General features: G+C 41.3%; 1 protein-coding gene across 5 annotated transcripts in view; it reads left to right on the top strand.

The window, feature by feature from the left end:
* The window catches only part of ZFYVE28 (zinc finger FYVE-type containing 28), a 264,687-nt gene that overhangs the window by 181,400 nt on the left and 58,912 nt on the right, over positions 1 to 24,375 (top strand). For 4 of the 5 annotated variants that reach the window (XM_025212577.1, XM_014523299.2, XM_006030895.2 and 1 more), the window contains exons 7-8: positions 1,249 to 1,350; positions 13,487 to 14,851. In XM_025212577.1, the coding sequence (XP_025068362.1) occupies positions 1,249 to 1,350; positions 13,487 to 14,851 (1,467 nt within the window). The remainder of the gene's footprint in view (positions 1 to 1,248; positions 1,351 to 13,486; positions 14,852 to 24,375) is intronic. The other variant, XM_025212578.1, reaches the window with a different exon arrangement.

Raw genomic sequence — 24,375 nt, 5'->3', positions numbered from 1 at the left:
AACTTGCCAGATGATAGATAAAAAGAACTTAAGTGATTCCTCCATGTACTGATTTTGAGCAACACTGAGATCTTAGTATCTGTGATACCAGCATAGGGTGTATGCTGGAGCCTCTCAAAAGATCTTAACTTGCTCACCTACAACAGAGCTGGACCGTACAAACAAAAAAAGTGAGCAAGAAGTTAGTTTGCTGTTCTTAATACACTGAGTGATCTTACTATGTGAGATTCAGATCATCTAGGACTGGGGTGCTCAACCTCTGGCCCGTGGGCCAAATGCAGCCTGTAGAGCCAGAGGTATCTGGCCCACGGGGCTCTCCACAGATCAGGAAGTGTGGCAGTAAAAATGGCCACCCTCCCCTGCTGCCAAATTCCCAAACCCTGAGCCTTGCACAGCAGTTTGGGGCCAGGTCATACCCTCATGCTCCTTCCCCCTACTCGGGCAGCTGGATGAGGCTGAGTCATGCCCCTCCCTCTGGGCTGGATGGGGCTGGGTCACACTTCCCCTGGCTCAATCCCTGTCCCCCCTGTAGAGCTGAGCCACACCCCCTCCCCCCATGGGGCTGGTGACATCCCCTCCGTCCCTGCCATGGCGCCAGGTTGGAACTGGAAAGCGCCCTTCCATGTATAGAATCTAAATATTGAGGGGGTCATCTTAAACCCAGTCACTTTGGATTTAGGTAAATACAGTATATCCATCACGTTTCTTTTTCTTAGCACGTGTGGGGTTTTTCCCCTACCAATCTGTCAGGAATTTGCTTCGGAAAAGCTAAGCAGAGAGGCTCAAATGGGTCAAACAAACTATCAAGAATCTGTTTAAAATAGAAAGAAGCAACCAGTTGGAATTGATCTTGTGACGATCAGAGTCCCCAGAATACTCTGATGATTACATTATTTAATTATCAATTTATTTTATGCCCTTGCTTTTATTTTTTTGTTACCTAACCTGTAAACTAAAAATATGTATCCTTCCTGTAATGTTTTAATTGTTTTCTCCCCACACTTAGGATAAAATTCTTTGCAGTGTTTCAAATATCAATTAAATGTAACCTCTTGCCAAAAAGACCCTGAAAGAAAACAGATAATTGCATTAAATTGTTCATAATTATATAACCTTCAACCTGAGCATAATTTCAAATATCTGTCTAATGTTGATTTTCTGATTGTTCATTCTGTGTTCAGTCCAAGTATCATGAAAAATTGAGTTTAATTTTTAGCTTCTTTTTTTGTTTGTGTGCCTTAAATGCAGTGGGCTTGTAGTTTACTCTGAAGGACCCCTGAACCTGGACCACAAACCAGAAGATATGTCTGAGCTTTTCAGACCCTTCCATACTTTGCTACGAAAAATAAGGCAAGTTGAAAAGATTTGTTTCTTGAAATTACTTCTTTCCTGTGGTGAAAATGAAAGGCTTGAAAATTACACTTGAAAAATGTTTTTTAAAAAAAAACCTGTTTCCATGCTTCTTCCATCCCATAATTTGCCCCTATTTTCCTCCTGTATCCCATTGTTGTACATAGCTGTCATTTCCAGCTGATCTTCTTTACTCTGGTATTTTTAAAATACTTTTGGTTCTTCATAATTCTTTCTTTTTTTAATAGATTTTTTTTTTTAGGTTTCTTTGTTTTGATAGATAAGTCAGGTAGGGGGGATGTCTGCATTGACAAAGCTAGGCATTATAAGGTTTTAGAAAATACAGTTTTCAGCAACATTCATGTTTCTGTTTAACTATATTTATTTTACATTTCCTGTGGCTAACTCATTATAGTATGATGCAATACTCAGTGATTTCATGGGTTATTTCTGTCCATTATTTCTGTCAGATTAATGGTGATCAGACTTTCTGTTTTTTGGGTCCCTTTTTATAAAGCATCTCAATTTACATACATCATTTTACCCAACTTTTGAGTCTCAGTTGCCTGAATGAGTAATTTAATTTGAAAGTAGTAAAAGGGCAGTATTATGGAGAAGTAATAAAATTAACCTAACTTCAGTGAGATGTGTGTGGCTGCTCACATCCTGCTCCTGTGGTGCTAGAACGGTTATAGGTGGAAGAGTTTGTGGCCTTAACCGGGGGTGAGGGGGGGTGTCAGACTCTCCCATCGCCCTGAACTGAATCCAAACTGTAGGGCTCCTTGGGGGCCAGATCCAGACCGCAGGGCTTCTTGGGGACTGGATTCAGGTCCATCTCCATGGCAAAGTGAGCAGTGTCAGGGAGTTGTGGGGTTAACATGCCCATCTCTTGCTCCACACTACCAATACACAACCCCAGTTAGGGCTCCGTACTCTGGAGGCTCTACCTCTGCTTGTCCCACTCCCAAACTCCTGACTTACCTAAGAGCCCCGCAGGCCAGATGACCTGAATCCATGAGCAGGATGCAGCCCACAGTTCAGATGTTCGACTCCCCCTATTTATTTTTTCAAAAGCGACTAGTTGTTTTGAGTGTCTCAGGTTTTGGTGTTCATTTCAGAACATGTTTAATGAGGCCTGATGTTCAGAACTGCCGAGCAGAATGTGAGGACCTTTTAAGGTATTTTAGGTTGGTCATTATAAAATTAAGGAACTGGAAATACTAGAAACAAAACAAATTCTGATGGCAACTGATATTCCAGCACATCACAAGTGTGAGAGATGAAGCGTCACCTTAGGACTGTGCAACGTAAGGACATGTGCTTGATTTTATTCTAGATGATCAAAAAACTTTTGGAAAACCGGATAAAATCCAGGATTGTGCTACAAACAGAAAAGGACCCAGGGGCTATAGTAGACCATAAAGTGAATATGAGCTAACAGAATGTAAAAAAGGCCAGCAGCATACTGAGTTGTATTAAGAGGAGTGTCAATTGCAAAGCAAGGGAAGTGATTCTTGTCTTCTGTTCAACACTGGTGAGGCCTCACGTGGAGTACTGTGCTGTGTCCTGATTTAGTGCCACAATTCAAGAAGGATATGGACAGTTTGGAAAGGGTCCAGTGGAGACTGATAAAAATAGCTCAAGGTCTGGAGCACACAACTTATGAGGAAAAGTTGGAAGAGCTTAGGTTATTTAGTTGGAGAAGAGAAGACTGAAGGGGATTTGATAGCAGTCTTTACATACCAGAGGGGTGATTTTTAGAGAAGATGGAGACGGGCTTTTCTTTGTGGCTGTAGAGAACAAGAATAGGAGCAATGGACTGAAGATGAAATTTTGGCTGGAGATTAGGAGGAACTTCCTTACTACAAGGGTGGCTGAACATTGGAACAGGCTATCTAGAGAAGTTGTGGAAACTCCCTGCCTGAAAATTTTCAAGAGCAGGTTGGACAGACACTTGGCTGGATGGTTTAGTTAGGGATTGTCTTGCCTTGAGCGGGGGATGGACTAGATGACCTCATGAGGTCTCTTCCAGCCCTACTTTCCTTTGATTCTGTGAACCTGACAGGACGCAACTTTGATGGCAAATGGACATACAGAAGGAGCTTTGCATAGCCCCTGGATCACTTCCTGAGCATCTGTGCATTAGAGATGCACAGAGGCTAGTCCAAGTGCTTTGCATATTCAGAATTGTTTGCTACAAGGTGGGCCAGATTGCAAATTAGGGCAACTCAGCTTTTTTCTACTGACCTAGACTGAAGCCAAGAATACTTTCATGCTGTTCCTAGGTTAGTTTTTAATGATGGCACTTCCACTACTTCTCTTTAAAGACTATTCCATACCCCGATTAATTCATATAAAAGAGATTTCTTACTAAAACTTACTTCCCTTCATTTGTTTACACTCTTCATATCTTAAGGGATGTGTGTGACTTTGTTTATTTTTTGCCTCTCTGAACTGTTTTGTCTAGCTTTTTCTCTAACATGCATCATTATGACAAGGATGTTGAGAACAGAATATGTTGGTAAACTGAGTTTTTCCATAGCTTTAAGTGGTATTTGGTTGTAAATTGCAGCTCTGACACTTAAATCAATCTGGTCATTATGAGCTTCCTTGAACTCTGTTGACACCAATACTTTAAAACATAGTTTTATTTATGCCTTTCTTAGGTGATGCACAGTGTCACATGTATTCTACCATAGAAAGTGAATGGACGTTAGGCATGCAATATTTGCTTGTGACTTTAAAAATCTCCTGATGCATCTGTCTACAAGATTTATACCACAGATTTGCAAGTGCATGTGCAGTACTGATCTTTGTGCTAGTGGTACTGTATCCTTCTATTAAAATAGATGCATGTTACTCTTACAACTTTGTAGTAATGTATTTGAGTGATGCTGAAAGCTGGGCTTAAAGAAATAAATCACTGAGCCACAGAACTGATAAGGTAAAGAGCAGAATTCGTAGTTCTTACTGTCATGAGAAATTCCACTGAACCGTAAAATCCAATACAAGTTAAAACAACAAAAACCCTATTTAATCCAAATATGCAAGCACAACAAAAATTCTTTGCCTATTTTACTTGCCTTCACTTTGATTATTAAAATTGAAGCAATTCTTAAAACTAAACGTGCTTTTCACCATTTATTCTTTTTCGCTTACGCTTTACTTTTTGCTTACATTTTACAACATGAGGAATGAAAATCAATGAAGGCAGTTATTGCTTACTGCATTTAAATTTCTGATTCTTAAATCTTAATGGTTAGATTGCAAATGCATCAGGAAAGTGCTTGTTTGTTCAATAACAAGTATTTCCAATGCAGTCTTAAAAAATCTTTATCTCAGTTTCTGGTTTTAGAAAAACTAGTTTTTACAAATTCCTAGCTTTGTGTCAATGTTGTCATTATGTTCTTCAAAGTGAGAGCTTGCTCTTAGGCAGGGGTCTTGAGTACAGTGGTCTGCAGCCAGAGTTTATCAAGTGTCTTCAGTCAAGAAATATTTATTAGAAATTGAGAGAAAGTCTAAGCAAATTGAACATAAGTAATGTGGAATTTATATGAAGTCAGGTATCTTTAGCAGCCTTGCTAGATAGGTCAAAATCATATAATATGGGTGATTAAAGTAAAGTGACAAGTTCCTGTCAAGCTATTTCTCTAAGGTTTTCTATTTCATAGTGTCCTGGCATTTCAGAGCCAAAGTCCTTCAAGTTAGATTTTCCTCCTCTTCCTCTATGCTGTAATATCCTTGCAATGCTTCTGTGAAAGGAGGAAGAGAGAAGAAAAAGAATAGAGGAAGAAAAGGGGAAAAGTAGAATGAGAAGCTACCCTGGATGTTGCATATTCACCAGTTGGAGATTCATCTGCACTAAATAGTAATGACTTTCCATCCCTTTGGATATTTCCAGGTCCAGCTCATTACATGTTGTTAGATACACAACATCATTTGCAAAAGAGGTCTACAGCAACAGGGAAGCCAGTACAATGCTGGTACATAAACACTGGCCCATTGTCTTTGGTAATTAAATTAGATTTGTAACCATCTAGCCTCAGTATTTGCATTACTGAAGGTAGAAACAGATATTGCCTTTCCTTGCCTTTATGGTGGCCCAAAGGCAAAGCAAACAGACATCCAGACCCCTGTTGGGACGAGAGTGTGGGTGGTCGGAGGTGCCTGCACTCTCCAGCCAGCCTAGGCAGGTGCTCTGGAGGCTAGAGGGGCCTGGTCCTGCACACCCAGGAGTTTCCCAGGCAGGTGCAGGCCCATGGACCACTTGCCTGGCTTTCTCCTCTTACGGAGACCTGCAAAAGGGAATTTCAGAGTGCATCTCAGGAAGTGGGGAAAGCCAGGGTTTCCCCATTTATGGATAGCATCTCCTGGCCTGTCTCTGTAATCAGGGAAAGCCTGGGTTTCCCCAGTCAAAGAGACATGCTGGGGAGATCCCAGGGGCACATCACTAAGTGAAGAAAGCCTGGGATTCTCTGCTTAGGGAGAGACACACCCCTGGGATCTGCCTGGCATGTCACGAAACGGGGAACCTTGGGCTTTCCTCACTTCGGGAGATGTACACAGGAGATCCTAGGGGTGCGTCTCCATAAGCGGGGAGCCCCAGGCTTTCCCTGCTAAAGGAGACAACCCCAGGAGGTGGAGGAGCCAGGGAATTCCCAGTGTGCTGTGCCTCCATGCTGGGGCTGCTCTAGGTCCTGTTCTGCCCTGTGCTTCACATGGAGACATGAGTGAGCCGGGGTCCCAATGATCCGTCCAGCACTGACCCATGGCTCCACGTGGAGCATGGGACACTGTGGGTCCCAGTGTGGAGGCATGGGGCACTAGGAATTACCTGGCTCCCACATCGCCCCAGGCCTCCTTCCCAGGACCTGTGCCAGCCCATGCTTCACCCAGATGGTTGGGTCAGCGTGCGTCGGTACATGTCCTGCTACAGTTGATCCGCTTTGGGTTGGTGACATCTATTTCACTGCCAGATGTATTGGGTATACTTGGTATAAAAATGTACAGTGGAATATTGCAGAAAATAAACCTATCAATTTTACCTCAGATAAGTCGTTTTCTAGATACCTGTAAGGGAGAGAAACTGAAGGCAATGGGAGGAGAAAAGGATTAATAATTGTTTCTTGGGTAGATAGGTCCTGGTTCCCCAAGTTACTTGAGCACACATGTAACTTCAGGTATTTGCTCTGTTCCTTGTCTTCAGTGGGATGACTCATTTGTTTAAAGTACTTAAGACTGTAATAGAGTAAAGTACTTAAGTCATTAATTTTGCTAGTTGTTTAATAGGACAGTTCCATTCACAGTGCAGAAAATCTCCATTTGGCATGGCTTTGGATGTATGATAGCAAAATTAAATGCTTCCTGGGTCACAGCAGGAGACTAACTGTGGAAGAAAATGTAAAATAAACAGAATATTCCCTGTGGAAGAAATATCTGTAGTCCCACAATTATACTAATTATTTATAATTGTTTGGAGTGTCAGCAATTTCCCTGAAGAATTCTGTCACCAGCATCATTTATTTAAAAACAATGCAGACTCTATTTCTTTTCCAGGTGTCTGACACTGTGACCTTATGTTTAAATTCTTTGGGTTGTGATTATTGGCAGATGATAGCTTGAAGCAGGGGAGACTCAGGGTAGCATGTAAGAGAGGGCAGGAGAGCTGGTCTCCTTATTCCAGCCCTACTTTTATTTAAAACAATAGGATGAACTTTAGTATTTTTCTCTGCTGAAATGCTCAGATGCTGTACTGCAGCAGTGTGCTTTTTGTGAGACTATAAACCGCAGTGTATTGCTGCAGCACATTATTGCATCTAGTATAACATTTGAAAAAAGTTTAATATTCTGTACCTGTTAGCCAATTATATTTTTACTCTAGATATTAAACAAAGCACATGACTTACTGAAACACTTACTGTATAAGATGAGTTAAGTTGAATATCATTTAAAAAACAAACAAACCAGACAGTGGGTTTATACTGCTCCCCACAGCTGTCATAAAACAACACTAGCAAGACTGGCTTCGTAAAATGTCTGTTGGCCAGGTAAATCTTTTTTATTCTTCTATCTGCTATTCTAATGGAGGGTGGCCTGATTTTCAAAAGTGCAGAGCGCCTTTGAAACCAATGGGAATTGTTGGCACTGAGTATCTCTAAAAATTAGGCCAGCAGTGATGATTCTACTCTGTAATCTAATAGCAAGAGGGCATGTGCTTTTTCAGGTTCTTGTACTGCAAATCAGGATAAATAGTTTTAAAATTTGAATTAAGAAGCATGCACGTTGCATATATTGAATATTTACATTAATACTGCTATATCATACAATAAGAAAGCATATGCCGTTGCTGTACACACAAATGAAAATATATATTCTGTCAACACAGAATGATTTAAAATGAGTCGGATTAATTGAATAGCTTTTAAACTAATAATAAACTTTAGCAACTTCTACCAAGTTTATCCTAATTTACTTCCATTGAAGGTGGGCATATAAGCATGGCATCTGAGAGTCGCAGAGTGAATTTATGTTTAGTTCTAGTTCTCAGTATTACAGCCCATTTCATCAGATGTTACCAATGGACTTGTAGAGAGCAGGGACACTAAACAGAAAGGAATAAGTCTAGTATTCTGTAGACAGTGGTAACACTCACCTTTAATCTGGCTAGTTAGGGTTTGGTCGTAAGCCTATTGAAATCGATGTTGAGAATCTGTTGACTTCAGCAAGTAGGATTAAGCCTCTAATGAGGGCTCAAAAGTACTGTAAAAACTCTGAGACATTTAAAATCACTGCAAACATAACTCTGAATGTTTGGGTAATTGTGTAACTCTGCCATTGTGTTAGCGTGGCTGGGGTAACAGCTTATATTAGCTGCCTTTTCAGGGGGGTATTATTTAAAGGAAAATTACTTAATTGGAGGCTTTGAACTGTGTAGTAAATATCTGTAACTCCACAGTGATATTGGGTATTTACAAATGATAAATGCCAACATCTCCATGGTGATTGCTATAGATACCTAGAATCCTAACGTATTGAATTTGAATCACCACTGTAAGAACAGGGGTTGCAAACTGAATCTCTATGCACACATCTCTTGTGCTTGGAGGATAGGTAATTAGTCTTTCCTTCCTCAGTCCTCCTTCCTACTTCCTCCCCCGCTCCTCCTGCAGACCGTCTGAAACCCACTGATCCCACCAAACCCTCCTGACCCCAGCAACCCTCCTGTGGACCCCCACTTATCCCTGAACCCTCCCCCCACAACTCCATCTGCCTCCTAAATCCCCCACCCCCTCTCATCCTGACTTAACCTTAGATTGGGTGGCCATTTTTAACTCAATCTAACCTCCCCTAATGTCTGTATGCACACTTGATGGAATAATATCTACAGTCTAGATTACACCAGCAGAATGCAATAGGCCTACTGTTTTCACAGTAGGCAATGTAAACTTTTACTACAGCTTGTAACAACCGCAGTGCACTTTAAGAATATGGTTCAGTCTTTCATTTTCTGTAGTATTTGGCTGAAGATAAATGTTCTCTGTTTCCTCAAAGGTAAATTGCATTCCTGTGATGATGTGTCAATCGAAATGAAAGCAGCTGAACCCCCAAAGTGGTTTTTATATCCAATGTTTTTTAAAGCCCCTATCATAAAAAAAAAAAAAAAAGGAAATACAGTGCAACTGTCAGTGTTGGCCTTCAGATTCTCTGCCTACCGTTTTTTTGTGAATGATAAAAACAAAGAAATAGAGACCCACAGAAATGCAACCTGTTGTGTTTGTCCCAGGAACATCAGAATTACCAAGGTCTATGTAGTTCAGTATCCTGTCTAGAGTGACCTATATCAGTTGCTTTACAACCATGGTGCTCAAAGTTTTGGCCCCCTGGGCCAAATGAATGGCACGAGGCTGATCTATGGGGCAGAAATGCTTCATATGTTTGTTTATTTCATATCTTATAAGAAAAAGAAGCTTTACTGTGTATCTTTAAAGCATCTTTGTAACCCTGGTAATTTTTTCTATACAAAATCAAAGAAAATGGAATTAATCGTGATTCCTATTCTTCATCAGTTTATAAATACAGTATTTCTTGATATGTTTTGAATTAGTAATTTAAGGCAATAATTGTTTTCATTCTAAAACTTAAAATAATGCCAACAGCTGGCCAAAATAATTTTGGCAGATTGCATATAGCAATTCTTTTATCCACTTGGTGGGTAGTATGGGTGTAAGGCATGACCTCAAGTCAATGGGAGCTGGAGCCCTATGCCATGTGGTCAAATTAAAGTGTAGTTCAAGCCAGCTACAAAGATGTTCCACATTAGAAGGCAATTAAATATAGAACATCTTTGTGGCCAGTTTGCCATTTTTATCACATAATAAATTGGCTGAACATAAGTTTGTTACAGTTTATTGCATGATTAACATGTTTATTACACAGGAAGTGTAAAGTCTGCTAGTGGCCCTAGATGACATCATAGGTTTTGAATCGGGTCCTATTTGCTTATACTGAGAATAAGATATAATCACGTCTCGGTTCCTTTAGGGCGGTCAGTGTAATTGTGCATGTGATTTTTAAATGACTTAAAAAAGATTATATAAGTTTCCAGCACAAACATTAATCCAGATACTAATCTGTTGTAAAGTGGCACCATTGAAGCCAATAGAAACATGCCAGTTCAAACCAGCAGAGAATTTGACCTGAACAAAATCTGATTATGAGAACAAAATAGATTCTGAATCTGTGGACAAGTTTTAGTTCTTAATCAGACAGAGGCCTGAACAAAAACCCAGAACAAAGACTACCAGAGTAGGGCTGAAGTTTCGATTTAGTTTAAAATGTTGTTTGTGGCAACCATAAATGAATTTATAATTACAGAAGTGAAGCTGGCTAAAGGGTAGATTCTTTGTGCACATTGTGCTCACTGTAGTATTTGGCAACACACGTTAAGTCATAATTAATAGTTAATTATGACCAAAAGCCCAGCTAATTAATAGTTATACTTTTTTGTGTCTGGGTCTGCAGGCCAGCTCCAGTGACTTTGCATTCCATAGGTTGCCTCCTCCTATAACAGAGTTTTTTAGGATGTGATCCTTTCTTTTGAATGCGAAGGAGTATTGCTTAAGCACTTCAGTGTTGTGTGTGGATATATTTGCTCTCAAAAAAAGAAAGTTAGACCCTGATTCTGCAGTGAACTCTGCTTCCCTGATTTTAGTGATGTTCAGTATGTACACAAGGGTCTCTTTACCTTGGGCCTTTCCCTTGGGCTGTTGCCAGGTTAGATCTTCAGATGATAAACTTGGTATAGAACATGGTTGGTATAGAACATGTTGCCTGATATTTTTATACAGTGTCAAACGTACCCTGATCAGTAATAAGAATAGCAACTAATTTTATGCCAAAAAATTAAGATAAACTGTAATCACACCTTGTCAACTGTTTTAATACTATCAAGCATTTCTCTCTTTTTACAAACACCGATGATTATTTAATTAAACTGTCTTTGAAATTATGTGAAATCTTTATGTAATTTTTAGAGATCAAACCAATTCGTAAACTTACAGATTTTAAAAATCTTATAGTACATCATGATAGCAATATTGGCCTGAGTCCATAGAAGATATTGGAGCCTTGGAGAGATTATATGTTAATCTTTCTAAGAAATTTAAGACTGAACAAATTGCCAGGCAAGTATTAAATTTCAGGATGTGCATGGAATAATTTTAAATAAGCGTTTTGAAGTGAAAACAAATCTGTCAGAGAGAATGTAGATGTAGGTGGAAGGTGGAGGACACAATCCACATACTGTGGTTATGTTTATAAAAGTGACTGTACAGATGGTTCCTTGTGACTGAACATGGCTATATACAAGTCTTGCTTCTGAGTCATGTTTCTCAGTTAACTGATTTCTTTTAAAAATATGGTTTATTAAGGCTAACAATGTACATTCACTGTCACTGCAGAAATGCATATGCTGTCTTTTATTGTGCCTCAATTATCGTTATCCAAGCTGCCAGCTACTGTTTGATGCTACAGATTTTATTATATGATGTTTGGGTCAAATACAATGCGACCTTACTTTCAGGCTACATTTTGATCTTGCAGTAATGGTAGTCAGAAAAATCTTGTTTGACTTTTTACTTAACAAATTTGGCATGAAAGCCATGGATTGGAAATAAATGTGGAAGATAGTTGTCTATTTCTTTTCCTCGAGTCTCTCACTCTCCCTTTTAACTTGAGTAAATCTTTCTTGAAGTCTTGATGTGTGAAGAGCCTCATACTTGATAACTGTTGAGCAGCTAGACAGCTGGTAGTTAGACCACTTTCCTGGGAAGGAGGACACTAAGGATACATCCAAGCGAGCACATACATGTGTTTCCCTGGGGACAAATAGCAGCAGCACAACTATGTGCTGCTGCTTGTCCCTGGAGAACGCCCCTGCTCATTCTACTTCTTTTTCTATGACTAGTGAGCCTGTACTCCATGAAAAGTGGGACAGCTTCATCTGAAGAAGCTAAGAGCCATCCCAAACTACCCTATAGACTGGTGGTTGGGGCAGAGTCTTGGAAGGTGGAAAATATGGGTTTGAATCTTCTCAGGCAGAAGAGAGAATTGAACCCAGATCTTCTGTATCCTGGGTAGGTGCTCCAACCAGGGAAGAGTTGGATAAAAGGCAGTTGGCACCACCCTTTTCTTTTCTTCTTCTTTTGCCCCATTTTGACTGAAATGGCTGATTCTTGCCCAGTATTTTGAAAGAAGAGGCTGAAGTGTTTACCTCTAGGAAAGGATTCAGGGCTGTTGATCTCATGTAAAGGGAGACACCTTCCTACAGCCCAGAAGAGTTCTGCATCACTAAGTCCAAGAGAAAGATGGGATTCAAGGCATCCTCCTCTCCAATATTTTCTCTTAGCTAGGTTAGGTGGCTCATGTTCAGTCATACCAGCTACTGTGAAATTCCTTCCTGAGGCAGTCAACTCTCCCACACATTGGCATCTAGCTCCGAGCTGTGGATTTCACTACCATAGCAAGGGGCTGAAAACTTAGGGGCTTCAAAATGAAATGTTGTGGTCCCTACTCCTTATGTAGTTTTAACCCAATGCTCCCAGTTTCTGAGCATTAAGTAGAGAGACCCACGGTACTTTCAGGATCTAAGCTAAAGCCCAGAGTGACATCAATTGAAAGGGTCCCATAAGGACCTTGAATCAGCCTTAAACAACCGCATTCAGGTAAATCATTCAGATGGCATTGTAAATTAATACTACTCTCAAGAACAGTAAGTATTATTGTTAGAACTGAAAGAAAAAATGCCAGTAAACATTCTTTTTCAGCACTCACAAGCAAGAACTGGAATATTATTTCAGCTATTTAAATAATGTTGTCTAGGAGGAGAATCACAAAGAAGTACTCAGCTGATGGAGAGAGTGAATATGGAAAATGGCTAAGCCTTGTCCTCTATCAGTTCTCAGTTATTCACTATTAATGTGTTAATAATGGAAGTCAAAAAGGAAAATGAAAAAAACAGCTTAACTTACCATAGACAGTGAGAGCTATAATAAGACTGAGGGGTTAGAGCTTCTCCAAAATATGTTAAAATGCTTTCTCAATTAGGCTGACATTTCCAGTAAGTCAGCACAGCAAAAGAGATGTTGATTAATGTTTTTAATAAATTCTTTCTATCTGTCCACGTAATGGCTTGGAAATTTCAACAGTGCTCTTGGGTGCAATTACCTCCAATGACTAGTTCCCAGAATGGCAAATCTGTACCCTAACTAAAGTACAGTGTGGGAGGCGTAATTTGAACTATTAATATATTGAAAATGGAAACCACTCACATTGGGGTGCAGGTTGGAAGGTTATATTGCTTGGTTCTAGTTTGGAGAGGAGGAGATTTTTTATGTGTTGTTTTTGACACAAGAACAGAAATAATCATATGACCTATGTTCCCTAATCTAGTTTCATATTCAAGCCTGGAAGACCACATGTACTTGAAATTCTGTTGCTGAAAGTGCCAGGCAGTCCTTCAGTGTGTCTGTTTTCAAACCTTTCCTCGCCAACAGTGAAAGTGGCTAGTAGTGTCTGTAGTGTAGTCACCTTTCTCATGTACAAATGCAACATCATGTTTGTGCTTTTCACTTTGTAGGGACCTCCTCCAGACCTTAACTGATGATGAGTTGCACACACTGGAATGTAACCTCTGCATATCCCAAGACCTGGATTTTCCTGTCAGAACAGATCCTGAAGTGCCATCTGTCATTACGCCTGCCTTAGCGGCAACTTTACCCACTGAAGAGCTTTCAGCAAAAGCTGAAAACACAGAGACTGAACTAGCTTGCTCTATGCAGTATGATGAGCAGGAATTGGAACAGCTGAATAGGATGGTCCATAGAGTAGGAGATGAGATGTCATCTTTGCTGTCCCCACCAAGCATCTGCCAGTCCCCAGCACATAGACCTGGCATAAGAAGCAGCTCCAGCTCAGAGGCCTCCCCAAGCAGGCAGTGTCTTCACAATTTAACTGATGAAGAAGACAGAGTGTTTTTTATGGATGACCTAGATGGAGCTGGTGAAGCTCTTGCTGGGTTGGATTCAGCTAATGACACTTTTGCGTGGGTGAACAGCCCTTGCCACAATTCAAAGCAGAGTGTGCGGTACAGGGACCCCTTAGTGTATGAGAATGGTCATGAGACAGAAGCAATTTTACTTTTGAAACAGGCAGAAAGTGACTTAACCAATAACAACACCATTGAAGATAGCAAACAGATGTCTGGTATCTCTGTTCAGAATTCATGCAGCTGTTTAGAAGGCCCTGATTCTCAGTTATACCTCAATGGGTGGGATGCATACGCTGATGATGCAGAAACAGCAGAGATGATAGCCCATAGGACTGGTGGAATGAAAATATCTGCTACTGTAATATTTAATCCCAAATCTCCCTCTACTTCAGACTCCCTGGAAACAACCCCAGAAGTAGCCGTTGGCTGTGTTCCTGGGTCTTCTGATCCTTTAGCTGATGAAGAGGAGAATGAAGCCCATAAACTCAGTATAGCTGCCACAAACTGTCTAATTAATTCCTGTGTATGTTGTGGCAGCTGTGAAGACAGCAGGGAGGAAAATATTGAAGGTATAAAGACCAAACATTCCCCAGGAAAAGTTATAAATGCTTCATATAGTTTAGTGAAATCTAAAGAAAAGGACCATATGGATAAATTGGACAGTACAGTCTCTGCACAGGAGGCATTAAAAACTGAAACTTCTCCTGCTTTGCTAGCAGAGACAGACTCTGGCAGAGAAGAGCAAAAACTGTCTAGCTCCTCTAAGTGCCTGGCACATTCCTCAGGTTCGCAGGTGGGAACAGAACATGCACCACAGGTAGAGGTGGAAATCTCCAATCAGCAAAAGAAATGGGAGAAAAGAAGGCAGGCATGTGCGATGCAATCAGAGAACAATGAAGAAAGTGGCAGTGAAAGGATAGCAAAGGAAGACATTAAATCAAGATCTAGTTCAAGGTAAGAGAAACTTGCCCTGATTATGTTACCTTAGGACTGGCATACAAAGTAACTGATTATAACATGATCACAGTTTTTACTCTCCTTGCTTTAGCGATAAGCGTATGTGGACTGATGGCTTATGTTTAAACAAACCAAATGCTGCCAGCCAAAGAATAGTTGGCTATTTAAAAAAAATTAAAAGATTTTCATAAAATAGTGAATTGAACTGTCAGTTACTTTTTTAAAAAAAATATAATGTGTTTTTAACAACAATTTGAAACAGGTATGTAAAGACTATAGCCCCTAACCTTTTAAATAAATGCATTAAATAATATTTAATCTGGTTAGTCTAACAAAGAATTATTCTACTGGAAACTATATGTTTTATTTTTATTTAAAAGTGTAACTTGATTCTATTTTTGTGATACCTTTGAAAAGACACTTAATATGATCAATCGTGGCACACAATGAATATTATTTTATGACGTTAGCACCAGTATGGAAGACTGGGAGTGGTAACAACCTTTACTGTGAATAGAAATACAGATTTAGATATTTTGCCTTTCTGATTTAATATCTTTTTAATAGGTGCTAGAAGAATTCCAAAAAAGGTATGGTACTTTCTATAAAAAAAAAAATATTTTGTGGGGGTTTTTTAGCACAGTTTTTCCGAAGTGTTTTATTTCTGAGGGAAAAGACCTTTTTAACAAAACAAAAACATTATTTTGAAAAATTCCAACTGACTTTTAATTTTTACTAGTTATTTTTACTAATTAATAATTTAATGTGTATATTTTTTTCCTCTTCAGAGGCGTCAAAGGATATTAGCTGACATTTATCCTCCCCAAAAAACAAGAATTGTTATCTCAATTTGGCAAATGGTATTGGGGAAGGTAAAGCAAAGCAATTTAGTGACTTATCTAAGGCATCGGAGTGAAGCCATACTGATAAGATTGGAACTCTGCATCTCCCAGCTCCCGGTCTCATTTTCAGATCAGCAGAGAGTCCTGATTGCTGTCTCCATGGTAGTGATACATACAGCTTTAAAAAGTCTGAATATCCCATACAATTTTTACTACAGCGAGGCACCTTGTAGAATCCACCAGAGAATTAGCACTTTTGCTGCCTTGTATATACTAGCCTGGAGCTCCGAGGTTTATTTATCACATACTATGGTGGAAGGGAAAAATGTTGGCTGAATTTTGCCTGAGTCCTATGCCCATCTTGTTGACAATTTCCCTAGTTTTATTGTGATTTGCTCAGAATAGTTTGCAGAAGTACATGTACTCCAGGGAATCAAAACACAGATGAGTGTAGCAAAGTGAGGCCAAGGCAGTGCCTGCTGTACAGTCCTTTTGTTTTCATTGTATTTGGGATCCCCAAATACATCAGGAGTTTGAATCCTGGGAGAGCTGTCACCCAAGGCCTTCAAATTAAAGAGTCTCCATTTGATCAACTGATTTTCCAGGTGATCACTTTTCCTTGCCTGCCCATATACTTATGAAAGCAATATAAAATTCTTCTCAGCTTTCCTTAATTCCTCTGTAAAAGATGTGAAGGAATCACTGTTCTACTTCAGATTTACACTAAGCTTCTTTGGTAGATAAAGTTTTGATCGATTCAAGGGTGCAGGCAGGATACAATCATTCTCCTACTTCTAAGTTAAGACCTGCTACTGTTTCCAAGGTCACAGCTGCCTGTGCTCTGCCTATCAAAATTATTTTGTCTGCTTCAGTTCACAGGATGATGAGTAATCACTGTGAAGAGTACAAAGCGCTATGAGTGTCTATGATGATATTCTAACTTCTACTACAATAGAAGCTTTCAATCTGTCAAGGAAAAAGAAGCTGAATCCCAAACCTGAGGGATGTATGCATCTTTAATAGTGTGCACTGTTACTTAAACTAGAGTGTCTTTTTTAAAGCTGATGTTTCACACAAGAGAAGGGGTTTGCAGTTCTACATTACATGAACGATTGGGTAGTTTGGGGAAGTGTAGGTGAAAGTTAACAGGCACAAGGGACTGACCTCCTGATATGCTGCTATCAGCATATGGAGATACAAAGTTTTCCCACACTGATCCTTAATATGTTGTCTTTTTTTAATGAGGTCTAGCCTCAGCTCTTGTAACAGGGTGGTCTGGCCCTTTATGTAGGGCAGACAGCCCTGGGGTAGGAGCCCAGCTGTGGCTGATTAGCTGGTGGATTAAAAGTACAAGGGAATGAGAGCAAGTTGCTTGAGCTGGAGTAGGAGCAGTTTGTGGGCAGAAGGCAGATGGAAACCCAGAGGAGCTCACTTCTAGGAAGGATCAAAGCTAAAAGTTAGAGGTGTAACCAGGAGAGAGCGGAGGGGGCAGCGGTGTGGTTCTCAGAGCCCGGGGCACAGAAGTCTTAGCCATGCCGGGAAATCCAAAGCAGTCTGAGGCTATGAGGCTGCTGCTGCTGTTACCTTGAGCTCTGCCTGCCCTGGCTCTTGCTTTTAAAGCAGCAGTAGCAGTGCATCCATGCACCACCATCTACTGCAAGAGTAATGCTGTAGGATTGCTCTTGCTGCTGGGGCATGGACTTTGCAAGGGTGGGGGATGATTTTGGCATCTCTCCTTAGTTGGCTGGTGAGGGGTGCCCCTCTTGCCCGCCCCTAGTTGTGCTACTGCTAATAGGGCCCTCTGTTGCTGCCTGGAGAAAGGCTAAAGGTTTTGCTTTGCTCATTTGCTTGTTTGGGTCAAGGGTTATTTTTTGTGGAATGGAGACTGGCTGAATGGCAGACAGCTGGGGAGGCTGCTCAAGCCCACTTATGAACTGCTGTTGACTGGGAGAGTGGTTCTCAGAGGGACAAAGCTCACTTGCACGGGAGCAGGCACGACAGCCTGCTTACAGTTCCCCTAACAATTGCTTTTCTCCATACTTTTATTATAGCTCTTATATTTTACGGTCTCTGTATGAAAACTTACCTTGTGCATGCCCTTTGAGATAAATACTAGCTTTTGCTCTGTGTGTATGGTGCCGTGGATAGCTAGTCCCTGCCTTGCACTTCCCCTTTTACAGTAGTACAAATGTTGCAGGTGTAGAAATGTCAAATAGTAATAGATACCAATAGAAATACTGATTAAATATAATAATACAGATAGGCAACATGGAGAAAAGAAATGAAGCCAAGAGTCCCTCTAAGCCAAAATATTTTGACAGAATTAAATAGGTGCTTCCTTCTGCCATTCATGCAGTGTGAATAGTTTGTCTCTCAGTCCTGGGCTTAGGATATCTGATATGCATGAACAGAATGAATTGGTTAATATTTGCAATTTTTTTCAATTGCTAGCACTGTTTCTTTGACCACTGCTAGCAGAGCTAGACTTGAAAAAAAACTTAATTGCTACATATGTCCATGTTTTGTTTTTTTCTAAAAATTGTGAATCACATGTTGACTGCACATTTTCTTAAAAAAAAACAAACAGTAAGTGTTGCTAAAATTTAAACACGCTAATAACCCTTTTTGCACATGAAACCATATTCCTTGTGTTCAGTCTCCTTTCCTAATACAGTGTAACATCATCCAACTCATTTCTTATTACTTTGAACATTTATGCTGTAAGTCTTGATCTTCACAAGCCCCAAGTTTTGCTGGGCCAAGTAAAGCATGGAGCTTATGAAGGCCCTTGGGAGTGATCATCCTTGGCCATGAGCGATTGCCGCCACTGCCATCGTCTTGGATTTTATAACCACATTCAGTGTCTCACAGTGGCAATGCTGAGGGAATTTCATCATTAAAAGTAATTAATGGCCTGGATCCTTGCAACAAATAGACTTTTTTGGTTTTTGTTGTTGCAACACTTGTGAAAGAAATCTTGTTTTAACATGTGCAGTATATCACTTCTAATTGTAGAGCCTACATAGCAATGCTGTACAGTGCTAAAATATCTATTATAAAGCCACAAGCAAAAAAATCTGATCGCTGGGATGTGCTCATGAAAATATGAAGTGATGTCTGCCAGGGCCATTCTACAAATCACAAAATAATGCAATGGAATATTAAGATATGGGAAGGGTTTTTGACTGACCTGCTAATACTGTTTATAAGCTTTTTTTCCCCCCCTCATTTCTTTTCTGTGTGGTCAATGTTATGTGCAGATGTTTCTCCTTTCTTTCATGCAGCAGTCAGATGTCCATGACAAACCAGTGAGCACATGTGGTATCCAGCACCATCTAATGCTTCTTGGTTAAATTTAGCCATTTTTGATTTTGTATATGTATATTGTTGAGACTACAACTTTGTGTGCCTGCTGTTATTGATGAGACACTAATTTCTCTTCATAAATGCGCACATTTTTGGTTAAAGTACTTGAAAGGGTAGTGTTACAGGTTACCTTTAAACTATAAGAAAGGTTACAGTCTTATCTTTTACCTTCAAGAAAGGGCAGAAAGTAGATCCTAGGAATTACAGGCCAGTCAGCTCAATCCCTGGTAAGATTCTTGAGAAAATTTATCAAGGAAACCCTTCTGGATAAGCTGGCTGAGGGCAACATCCTGAGGGACAGCCAGCACAGATTTGTCACGGGTAGGTCTTGCCTAACCAATCTCATCTACTTCTATGACCAGGTGACGCATCACCTGGACAAGGGAGAAGAGATTGACATCATATATTTGGATTTAAAAAAAGCCTTTGATATTGTGTCCCATGACCTCCTCATGGATAAATTGGCCAACTGCAGCCTCGGCTACACCACAGTCCGATGGCTGGGAAACTGGCTCCGAGGTCAGACCCAGAGAGTCGTGGTCGATGGCACGTGAGTCATTATGGCACTCCATAACCAGTAGTGTCCCCCAAGGCTCTGTCCTTGGACAGGTTCTCTTCAACACCTTTATCAGCGATGTGGACATTGGTGTCAGAAGCACACTGGCCAAGTTCACTGATGACACTAAACTTTGGGGCATAGCGTCCACACCTGAGGACAGGCTAGCGATCTAGGCTGACTTGGATAAACTTAGTAAGTGAGTGGAAACAAACCTGATGGCATTCAATACCAATAAATGTAAGGTACTCCACCTCAGTGGGGGGGCGGGTAAGAAACCTGCAGCATACTTATAGGCTTGGTAGTGCTATGCTTGCTTGCACCACTGCTGAAAGAAACGTGGGGGTCATGACTGACCACAAGACGAACATGAGCCACCAATGCGATGTCACAGCTGGTAAAGCAAACAAAACCCTGCCTTGCATCTATAGATGCTTCTCAAGTAAATCTCAGGATGTCATCGTCCCGCTGTACTCAGCTTTGGTGAGGCTGCAGCTGGAGTACTGCATCCAATTCTGGGCTCTGCAATTCAAGAAGGATGTTGAGAAGCTTGAGAGAGTCCAGAGGAAAGCCATGTGCATGATCAGAGGGCAAGAGAATAGGCCTTATGAAGAGAGGCTGAGATCCATGGGACTCTTCAGCCTGGAAAAGCACAGGCTCGGGGAGGGGACCTGGTGGCTGCTTACAAATAGATAAGGGGTGTGCATCAGGATCTGGGAGAACGTCTGTTCACCAGAGCGCCCCAAGGAAAAACAAGGACCAGTGGTCATAAACTCCCACAAGACTGTTTTAGGCTGGACATAAGAAAAAATTTCTTTATGGTCCAAGCCCCCAAGACCTGGAATAGACTCCCTCCAGAAGTGATGCAGACACCTACTCTGGATTCATTCAAGAAACGTTTGGATGCTTATCTTGTTGGGATCCTTTGACCCTAGTTGACTTCCTACCCCTGGGGCAGGGGGCTGGACTTCATAGAATCATAGAAGTAGGGTTGGACGGGACCTTGTAGATCTTCAAGTCCGACCCCCTGCCTGGGCAGGAGGAAAACTGGGCTCAAATGACCCCAGCCAGGTAGGCATCGAGCCGCTTCTTAAAGACCCCCAGGGTAGGAGCCAGCACCACTTCCCTTGGAAGTTGGTTCCAGATCCTAGCTGCCCTGACTGTGAATTATTCCTTGTTATCCCGGGGGGCGCTAGGGGAAACAAGGTCTCCCCCAAACCCTTCTGGTCCCCCCTAGTGAGTTTATAGACGGTCACCAGGTCCCCCCTCAGCCTTCTCTTGTGAAGGCTGAACAGGTTCAGGTCCCGTAGCCTCTCATTGTAGGGCCTGCCCTGCTGTTCCCGAATCATGCGGGTGGCCCTCCTCTAGACCCTCTCAATGTTGTCCACATCCCTCTAGAAGTGGGGTGCCCAGAACTGGACACAGTACTCCAGCTGCGGCCTGACCAGAGTTTCATAGAGGGGGAGGATCACCTCCTTGGACCTACTTGAGATGCACCTGTGGATGCACGGTAGGGTCCAGTTAGCCCTGCCGTCTGTGACCTCGCATTGTCGGCCCATGTAACATAGGAGCTTGCCGCAACGTGTTCATTTTGCAAGCACCTCAGCTAAGCCACCTACTCGGGACTTCTTGATCTAGCAGTGTTAGGATTTTTGGTAAGTCAAAAACGTTTAAAATAAACACTCCAATTCTTCCATTTACAACATAACTGGATTGGTACAGGTCAGTCGCGTCTTACACGGGGGTTACGTTCTAAAGTCAGCGCGTAAGGTGAAAACCGCGTATTACCGTGCCAGTGATTTGACTAGCGGTGACTGCCTCTACCTCCAAAACCTCCCGCCACTGCCGCGGAGCCATGCTTAGAACTGTGCAGCAGCGGCGCAGCGCGGGGTGGTGGTGGGGATGGCTGCGTGCCACCCAGCCACCACCACGCTGCAGCTGCCGCCCAGCGGCCGGCCACACAGCTCCAGGCACGGCTCCGTGGCAGCGGCGGGAGGTTTTGGAGGCAGAGGCAGTCACCACTGGCAGCGTGGTGGTGTCCGGCCCTCCAGGTAAGTGGCAGCGCCGCATGCAGACTCAAGCCCCGCCCCCCTCCCAGCCCGCATGTTGAATTTGCGCAAGTTAAATTCACATATGATGCAACTGACCTGTATTTTCAACAAGTCTTTACTTTGTTTTTGTAGGTGGCAGAAAATGGTCCCTCACTTATGCAGTAGATTCTTCCCCCCACCCCCGCTCCCCTAATACCTTTCTAAGTGTGTTGAAGCAATCAAACATTTGGGGCACTAAATGAATCCCAGGCAGCAGTGTGGGTATTATGCAGATATGACTTGCACAGATCTGGTGAGCCTGTGAATTGATGTGAAGACAGTATATATGCACTAAACCTGTCACATTACACAAAGAAGAAACCCCAGAAGGAAGAAAATTGTTTGAGGAATAGCAGATCAGCAATAAGTCAAAAGACAATAAGCTGTGCAACAAAGGAGCATGTGGTGTTTTAGGGGAGGAAACACTGGAGAAGAACATTTCAGATCTGTGCTCTGTATTTTAATAAGTAAATAAGGAAGACAAAATAAGTAAAATATTGAAAATGCTTTTGCCTTCCCTTGTAAACAGGTGCATAGATCCAAGATGCTGTTTGATTTGGGAATGTAGACAATTTTTGGCTCTCTGATACTATTGGAGCTTGAAGATTTGTTGCAAAGCTGGATGATTATTTCACAAGTCAGCTAAGGCTTTGGCAGTTTCATCTGTTGTGCATTGTTTGTTTTTTTTTATTAGTTCCCTGTACATGTCAGTTGCCTAGTTTCATTGTGCTGTTCAGTTATCTCTGTTAAACCTGCAACCTTGCAAGCGTGCCCTCACTCTTTTCTCCTGGAAGTCTGTTCACTTCAGCCTCAAATACGGATTTTACCTGATTTCCTTTAATATTAACATTCTTAATGAATGTATTACAAGTATTTAGAGTGGACTCTAATAAGACTTCTCATATATGTAAGGTCTAGAGTTGACATAAAGAGCTGTGCGCTGTACTGAAGGGAACACAGTTTCTTCTCACTCGCTATAGGCTGTAACACTGTCCGTCATCAGTTATTACAGCTGGTTCTGTTCGCATGTATTTAAAACAGGCTTAAGAACAAAAGTGACTTGCACTCTGTCTTTATGGTGCTGGGTAGTGCCTTGCATGCAAAGCAGATGGCTAATTATTGATTGCAATCAATTACATGAAAATTCCTCTTGTACATATTCCAGTCAGTTCATTTTCTGTTGCTGGAATTTCTTAGCCATAAACGTTCTGAATTTTTAAAAGCAACATTTCTTCAAAATATTATTCAAAATATAAAGAGAGAAACAGTGCTTACCTTTATTCAAAGTTTCAATTTCGATAGTTTTATTCCTATGCTTAATACATTTCATCATTTAGTCCCATGCGAACAGCATTCACGTTTTTATTAAGTGAATAGGGACGTACTTAAATTGTGGTGAGACAAAGGGTTTTTCGTGGCCCAGTCCACTCGCAGACCAGATTTTGTGGACATTTCACAGCAGCCCTGCCCCTTGGAGCTAATTGGCAGAGGCGCCCCAACACAGGGATGAGGGGGAAGCCGCCATCTTGATTGCTGGCTGCCCTTCGTGCTGCCCTGCCTATTGGTGCTGATTGGCGGAGAAGCCCTGGCCGAGGGAGGAGACACAAGGGGGCAGCCACTGTCTTGTCTGCTGCCCTTCATGCCCCCCACAGCTGGCACCTTCCCCCTCCCAGCCGCGAGGACCACTAGCTCCCACTGGGGAGCCAGCATTTTATTTTTATTAAGTAATTTTCTTGTTGATTTTGTGCATTTCACGGGCAATTCCAGATTTCACAGCGTCCACAGAATCTGCGAGACCATGAGTTAAGTAGGTCCCTATAAATCAGCTGTAATGTGGTACGTAATTATTAGTTCTTAGCCAAAATATGAAGATGCTATGTACATTGTACTCAAATATGTAGAAAACAAGGGTTCTAATTTGGAAAGTGGGAGGTTAGATTTATTAAAAAATTAACTTTCTTCTATGCTTCTCTGCACTTTGTAACAAGTGGCTGCACCAGTGGCCTCTTACTGCGGACAAAAGCAACATTGTACTGCTTTAAAAGGGCAAGGCGAACAGCTCCTTGGGAGCATGTATCAGTTGTTATGACATAACTTATGAGCTCCTATAGCAAATGGAGGTAACTAAACTGCTGTAACTTTAAGCTTGAATGAAACAGGGTTAAAGTTACAAGTGTGTTACTACACTTGTATGCTACAGGAGTATGTGAGTAACAGTTATGTTGTAACAACTTATAGTGGGTGATCACTTGATAGCACGGTCTTTATCCTCTGCTCGTTCAAATATACATTATTCAAATCTATATTGAATTGCACAGTGTAGTACAAATTGGCTTTATAAAGCATGAAACATTGACATTAATTTACAACTATTGCTCTCACTGTTGGGCTTCAGATATAAATGGAATTCTGTGAAATGGGCTCAGGTGCTTGTGTTCAGCTTCTAAAAAATGTCATTCTTACTCTCAGATGGTTAAGTTAGAAACACTTGTTTCTGGTCAGTATAGTTCAAGGTTGGGCAAAGTGTGGTTTAAATGCAGTTCCTGAAAAAAGATTTCTTAGAATAAATAATAAACAAGAACAGAATAAAATCAATAATAGAAAATAATAAACAGAGAGAAAGAAAAATACTTTGAACAGCAAATTATTATTTGACCTGGGACTCAG

This window comes from Alligator sinensis, unplaced genomic scaffold (genome assembly GCF_000455745.1).
Source record: "Alligator sinensis unplaced genomic scaffold, ASM45574v1 scaffold1051_1, whole genome shotgun sequence".
NCBI lineage: Eukaryota > Metazoa > Chordata > Crocodylia > Alligatoridae > Alligator > Alligator sinensis.
Note: the sequence above shows the minus strand (reverse complement) of the source record. Positions and strands in the feature narration are given on the sequence as shown.